Genomic DNA, 7,571 nt, shown 5'->3' on the forward strand with positions numbered 1-7,571 from the left:
ATTACACTAATGCTATACCTAGTGGTACTCTCTAACAGATCCAGGGATCCATTTCTTAACTATTGCTATAGAGAGCACTACTACTTAAAGAAAACTGTCCACTTCTAGCAGAACTACCCTATGAGTATTTATATGACAGATAGTAATTTTAGAGTACTTCATTCAGGCAATGTCTTCCAGCTTGCCAGAAAAAAGGGAAACACTGCTTACAACAGTGCAAGATTTGCTTAGAAACTGATGGGGTCTGGAAAGATGGCCATATTTCTTCAAATCAGCACGTGAGGTATTCACTGAAAGGGCATCCTGAGAGAACATTTCAGAGCAACTCAAGCAGCACTAACGAGGAGGTGGTTACCCACACTGCAAGGACATGCCCAAGCCAGGAGCCACTGGTAACTGGAACTGACAGGTCTTTCTCATCTTATTTTCGTTCCAACACAATGTGAAAACAAGGCAGCTTTCTCCTTCCACCCTCCACAACCTGGAATTTTTCTTACAACTTAGACACTGCTGTGTATGGTGGATAAGAGGGAAAAAAAGGTAACTGATTCATTTATTTTCATTACTCAATTCACTGAAAAATTCATAGTTTGAATAACCTGTTTATTAGTAACATTCCATACATTTGGTTTTAATATCTGAATCAAATCTCACACTGTGGATCACTATCTGGCCCAAACAAATCAGCCATATACTGCTCAACAATGTGTTGGAGGGTTGCACCGAGTAGCTGACAGTTTTGCATTAAGCTACTCACATAAAAATGGAGGGAAAGAAGACAAGGAGTTACTTTCTGACGTCCTAGCAATCCCCAGACCTAATTTTTACTTTTAATGATTGCTTTCATGTAAATTGGCCAATGATGAGTATGCAACTACCACTGACAGCATATTTGCACAAGCGGCTTCAACCACCCTTGTGCTTACTCAAGTATTCAACATACCAAAGCTCTGGGCAATGTGTTTTTCCTCTCACAATGTTTCTTCATGTAAATATGTGCAGTCTTAAGACAAACTGAAGCATTTACAGCAAGCTCTTAACTTTGCAGAACAGGGAGCATAAGGCAAATACCTACTTTTACTTTTCTCCTAAGGTGTTCCTACAGTGTGAGAATCAAAACATGTAAACCAGCTTACCTGATCCGCCATATCAAGTCTAGCTTTGTGATGGAGAAGAAAATCCACCACCGATATATGGCTTCTCGCAACAGCAAAATGGAATGCAGTACGCTTCAGCTGAAATAAACAAAGCTTTGGTTGTCGGGTCTGTGATACAGTTCTTTTCCTTGTGCAAGTGATGAGGATTTCTGAACTCTCTGGTTATTAACAAATCTATTTGTTTATATATACGTTCACATATTTCTCCTTCAACAGCCACTCTTGGTCTTTATCTGTATTTTTGTTCCTTTGGATAGAATTTAGGTGTTGATCTTAAAGATTTCTGTAGAACCAGAATAATTTAGTTTTAGCTCTACATAGCATCATCCCTTCACTGAAATTCACTGAAATGTCAAAGTGGGATTAAGTAACCATATACCACCTAAAGGAGATGCATGCTGTAGAAGAAGCATCCATGTCTACTATTTTATTATATGGTTTGATTTGAAAAGCTGGGGACTGGATTTACACAATTAGATTTGCTTTTTGTATTCTCCTTGCTATCAGCTGTATCTCTGCAATGTATGACAAGATTCCTCCCTCACTCAGTATTAGTCACCTTCCCAGACTGAGTCATTATCTATGTAAATGAAAGCTCCCACCTTGCAAACAGTGAGTAATTTTACACAGGTGAATAGGCTCAACACTTACCAGGAACACATGATTACATGATTAATTTTTCATTAAAGTAATTAATGGTGTGAATTTAAAAGGGATTGTTTAAATTGAATTAAAGTTCCGTGGAGAGAGTTTTACTTCCAGTTAAAATGAACATAAGTGGGTTTAGCATAATTCTCTGAGAGTTTCCATACAAGGATAGATAAGTGATTTAACCAATTAACTTTAAAAGTCCGTTTGGATTTGTTCTCTTATGCTTCTATGCAGATCAACTGACTTATCCAGTATAAGTCTAAATTTACAGCTATATGCATTAAAAGCACAAAAGAGTAGGATTTATGATGTGCATTTATGCCAGAAAGAGCTTCTTGCACAGAAATAGTTCTGTCAACAAAACTCACCTTTTGGCAGCTTTGCTTATTTGGCTTGGGAGTACAGGGGCAGGGATGATCAATATGAACACAAGAATGGTTTTGCCAGTATAACTTACGTCCCCATTAGGAGAATCAATAAATGCACAACACCCACACAGCTATGCTAGTAAATCTCTTATACTATAGGTCAGATTTAAGGATGACAGAGTAAAGGTTCAAACTACTAGACTAGAAAAGAATTTAATTTCCTGAATTCTGGAAAGGAATAAGGAAGCAAGAACTGTTTTTTAGTTACTTTTTAGAGTACTATATAATTGATGGAACACTCTCACTGTTCAAGAGAAGTTTACTCAAACGAACTTTTTGTCTCCCTCTCTTTTTCACAAACACACCAAGGACTGCACCTGTACTATCTCCTCAGTTCCTCAGTGGGGAAAAATGCATGTGGGCATGGGAAGCAAGTTTTTTCAGAATCCATGGTTAAGTAACATTGCATGTTCATGGGCAGATGATTTACACATAGCTTCTGAGGGCAAACTGTTCTTCACAGCTCCTAGATTAATATCACAACCACTCCATTGCTGTTGAACTACCTCTCTTGTGGAACATAGTACTATATTTTGTTACTGCGAAGTATTACCTCAGATATACCCTCAGATTTTAGGCCTAGAGTTGATGTCAGCTTATGAGGTGCATTTTCATCTATCTAGGGTAAATCTGAAGTCTGATCTCAGCCTGGAGGACGTGGTAGAATGCTTCTGTGGTTCTCCATACAAACCAAATGGTAACACTTCATACTTGAAATCTGTAATGCTAGCAACATAAATTCATTCTCACAGCGACTGTGAGGTTGTCCTCCCACCCTGAAAGATGGGGAACTTGAGAAATTAGTCACCCAAGAACACAGAGTAAATATTAGAGCACAGACCACAATCCAGAAGCCCTTAGTTCCCAATGTGATGCACAGACTAGTGGCTAAATGCAAAGACCTGTGAGTTATGCTACACACATCCTACTGTCCATACTGGACATGTGAAATGTTTCTTAATCAGGTCCTAGAAGAGACTCCCGCAGCCTCACCACCTTGCAGTTGATGGGGCTAACATGCTGGGAGTCCCCCATGCAACCCCAAGGAGTCACATTGCAGATCAGTGATCTGTCAGACACTTCATACTCACAGTATCTACAGCATTTATATTAACATTCTTTTTAAACAGCTTTTCCATGGTTTCCAAATTGTTCATTTTAGCAGCATATTGAAATTCTCTCTCATCTGGCAATACTGCGGAAAAACATGATGAAAAAATTGCATTACTAAAAAAACAGCCATAACCAACTTAAGGGATGATGATACTGTTCTTACCTTCTGTTACTTGTCCTGATTTCATACGTTATGAGAATCATTTGCTTCTCATCATAGAAGTATTCCAGGATTACGTTTTTCTCTTCTAGAGACATCTGGCTGATGTTTCTAGTTTCAACTTTTAAGTGCAAATAGAGATAGACTTTTCACAGCATAGATTACCATTAGTTGCACTGCTCACAGGAACAAGAGTTCATTTAGGAAGCTCTTGCCATCTAAATGTGTCCCAAAGCATTTTATAGACATAGCAGTGAACAGCACAAACCACAGTATTTATTTCCTATTCTTGGAAAAGTTGCTCTGTTTTAAAACAGAACACAACACCAAAATACATACAAATGTGTAGCAGTAACAAAATGGTATGACCCAACCAAAAAAAAATCCAAACAAACTAGGAGTTTTACAAGGTCAAAAAAAAGTTGTGTACTTGAACTCAAAATTTGGCCACAATATGGAATTTACTATCAAATTGGGACCTTCCTTTAATGTCTCAACCCAAAAATGAATATCTGTTTGATCAACTAAAGTAGCTGCAGCATGCATTTAGACACCTAATATTCAGCAACTTTGGAAAATGAAATTCTAGTACCTGACAACTGGTTTAACTAACTCAGAGATCAGAGTATTTCTCATGTTTTTACCTTAACATTTAATTAATCACTTAGAAGAAATTAGTGTGGCAGTTAAATCAGTTGCAAAAGTGTTAGTAGATTATTTTAATTTCCTGGCTTATCACACTTAGAAAGTTAACCACTTAGATATCTCCTGTCTAGAGTATTTTGGCCGGAAAGCCATTTGTCAAATGATACCACCAAAGAGGACAGCACTCTCTTGAACTGGAACCTGCAGCAGTTATCTATTCCTTAGAGGCTTCTCATGCAAATTCATCCTACTGCGCATTACATCTAAGTTCATTAACACCTAATAAGAATACAATTTGAGGCATTATGACTGCAGAGCATACTAAGGAAAATCAGTATGGCGTTCACTTAATTGCATTTTACATGTTACCCATTATTATAATCTCAGTGGGAATAATCACAGTTGTTGTACCATACAAAACAAGCTAGAAATTAAACTGGACACTTGTACAGCTGTTTCCAGTTTTCCTATGACATTATTCAAGCATCTCAAACAACAGAAGATTCCTCCCAGAATTCTCAAGAAATCACAGAATATTACTTGCTTGCTTTGCAACATGGGCGCATGGCCAAAAAAAAAAAAAAAAAAAGCAGTTGCAAATAAAAATGCATCCTGGCATCTGTGACAAGGAGTGTGGTTGACAGCAAAATCAGCATCATGAACAGGGATTATTTGCAGAATAAATGCCTCACTCGTAGTTTTTGTAGTCTACATCCTGAAGAAGTATCCAGCAGAGCTTTCTGCTACCTTGATTTCAAACACAGGTAAACCAAATTTGCTCAAGGAACATTTGTGGCAAACATGGAAACAAAACATAGGGCACCAATTAGCTGTTCCTACTGACTGCTGATGAACACTCACACATGTATCTCACATGAGGATGCAAAGATAAATGCTGTTAAATCTCAGGACATTCAGGATCAATCCCAACAGTTCACTTGTACTGCCTTCAAGAAACAAGAGAAAATTATATTTATTTACAGTATCTGCATGGGCAAGGAGAGTTTTGTTGCAGTTCTGACATACACAGAATTAATGGCTGATCTTTTCTTGCCTGTACAGAAGTCATGAATTGGCTGCATGCTGCTAAAAAGAAGAACTTTTGCTCTGGACATTTTGTTTCTTAATAATCTCTCTCTCTTAATAGCTCTTAATTCAGGAGTTAAGAACAGTGGCAATCCAGACACACCATGGCACTGACATGCTGCTCAACCTTTTTGCTGCTTTTGCAAAATGATTTTTTCATGCATGAAATTACAGGAGTATAGAACTGTCAGACTTCAGATTTATGGAAGCTGGGGTCTCCAGGATTTGGCACTCCTTGCATTATTAGCAATCATTCTATTTTCAAGTAACAGCAATCAATCATTTATTTGTAGCTGTCAGTCTTTTTGGTGGTTCTTTTCTTTGGCTTCATACAAAATGTCTGCCTTATTGCCCTACAACTTGGAAGGGCAAGGAAGTAAAAAGAGGGTGAAAGAAATTGTTTTGTTGACCCAAAACCAGAAAGTCTTCCTCAACAAAAACTCAAGCTTTGCCATGCCTTCAGTTTTTCTTTCTTCATATTTACATCTTATTTTAGTGGCCTCAGTCTGTCTTTCACAAATAAGGACGACTTCCAATGAAGTCAAAAAAGTGCACCAGAGCTTTCAGTACTCACAGACAATGGAAATCTTTACACATACTCTCTCCCCGCCCCTGCTTCCTTCCCCCCACCTCTTTTTAATTTCCTATTGTGGCATCCACAAGATTAAATCTGTCTGTCTCAAAAAGCACATGAAAAAAAACCCCAGGAATTTTAATTAGCTGAAGAGCTCCAAGGAGGTAAAATACAAAAATAATAACAATATTCTGATTCAAATGGCAACAAAAATTATTTTTACTCTATTGTTTCTAAAAACTAAATCATATATTTAACAATTTGGTAACATTTTCAACATTTTCTTGTTTCTTACCAGGAATAAAATGATGAGGGCAAAGCAAGTATTTTGTTAGTCACAAGAATCTTTTTCTCAAACAATCATTTTCCAATTCAAAGAAGTCATGGGAAAAACTACCTATGGAGTCCAACAGTGATATTCTATTTGTTTCCTTTCTTTATCTGCCCTCCTTGCCAGCCTGGAAGCAGAAGCACGGCCCAGGAGAATGGCTCCTGGCTGTCACGCTGCAATCAGAGGACAGGACTGCAGCAGGGTTTAACAATTACCAAGCAGTTTCCACAAATAACCCATTTTCACTAATTGCAGCCCACACCAGAGCAGGCTGTTCTTTCACAGACCGGTTTGCGGGATGAAACCTGGAGGCCCCACCACTGGGAGTCGTGCCACTGACTGCAAGGAGGCCAGAAGGTCCTCCGATTTCTGCGTGCCCCCCAAAATGGGCGCCAGATCAGTTGTGAAACTGTTGCGGGTGCTCAACCTCAGGGTTGTGACTAATGCCAGAGGACCCCCTCAGACAGCCTCAGGGGTGAAGTTAAAGCAGGGCGCTGGGCAGTTTGCAGGACCTGTCCCTTGGAAGACAGACGTGCCAAACTCCAGATCACATCCAACATTCACATGTCCTCATCGATGTCTTTTACTACATGTAAAGCAGCTCATGTTTACCCTCCTCCTTCCCCCCCCGGCCCCTCCCGTTGTTTTTTGGTCAAGGCAAAAAGGGAGTTCGGGTGGACCCCACCGTCCCGGCAGCCCTGATGGGGCCTGGTGTGCTGCCCCCGGGCGAGGCAGCCCGGGGCTGTGCCACCTGCAGCGAGGGGCCCAAGGCCAGCGCTGCCCGCTGGGTGGCCTCGCCTCCGACCCCCAAACACTCACGGCCGTCATGGCTGGCTGCCGCTGCTCCCTGCATGGCATCCTCCCTGCCGCGGAGCAGGCGCCTCAGCGCCTTCATCGCTGCCCTTGGCTCCTCTTCCTCCTCACCCTGAGGTAAGGGGCCCCAGGCCGGGACGACGAGGGAGGTGCCCTGCCCTTGCCCCGAAAAACCGGTTCCCAGGGCCGTGAGTTGACGCGAGCACACCCAGCCAGGCCCTGGCTGCCAGCACCCTCCTGGCACACCTGCAGCAGCACCCCGGCGCTTGGCCACCTCATCCAAAGAGGGAGAGGTGCAGAGCAGCTTTAGGAGTTGGTTTTAAAAGAAACCAGGAGCTAAATACACAGAATTTCTTGACACTAGCTAGGCACCAAACAGGGTCATCCTTGCGCAATTTCCCACTGCCCGACAAGCCTTCTCTAGCAGCTAGCCTTATGTGCAAATAGCAATTTGCACCTACAAATGCACACACAAGACAAAAAGGTCGCCCTGTTTGCTCCTGAAGTGCTTCCCAAATCATCACACGGACAAGAGGCACTTTTGAAAAGCAGTGCCACAAGTACACACGTACAAAGACAGAGAGGCATCATGGCTTGCATGGGACCCCTGGAG

At 41.1% G+C, this 7,571-nt stretch overlaps 1 protein-coding gene across 1 annotated transcript in view; it reads right to left on the bottom strand.

Moving 5' to 3' along the window:
• The window catches only part of ANKDD1B (ankyrin repeat and death domain containing 1B), a 31,173-nt gene extending 24,030 nt beyond the window's left edge, over nucleotides 1-7,143 (bottom strand). Inside the window, 4 exon segments of the mRNA XM_082013536.1 lie at nucleotides 1,137-1,280; nucleotides 1,282-1,331; nucleotides 3,324-3,431; nucleotides 6,965-7,143. Of these exon segments, the coding sequence (XP_081869662.1) occupies nucleotides 1,137-1,280; nucleotides 1,282-1,331; nucleotides 3,324-3,431; nucleotides 6,965-7,040 (378 nt within the window). The 5' untranslated portion in view covers nucleotides 7,041-7,143.
• Nucleotides 7,144-7,571: the final 428 nt, after the last annotated feature.

This window comes from Phaethon aethereus, assembly GCF_964289735.1.
Source record: "Phaethon aethereus genome assembly, chromosome: Z".
Taxonomy (NCBI): Eukaryota; Metazoa; Chordata; class Aves; order Phaethontiformes; family Phaethontidae; genus Phaethon; species Phaethon aethereus.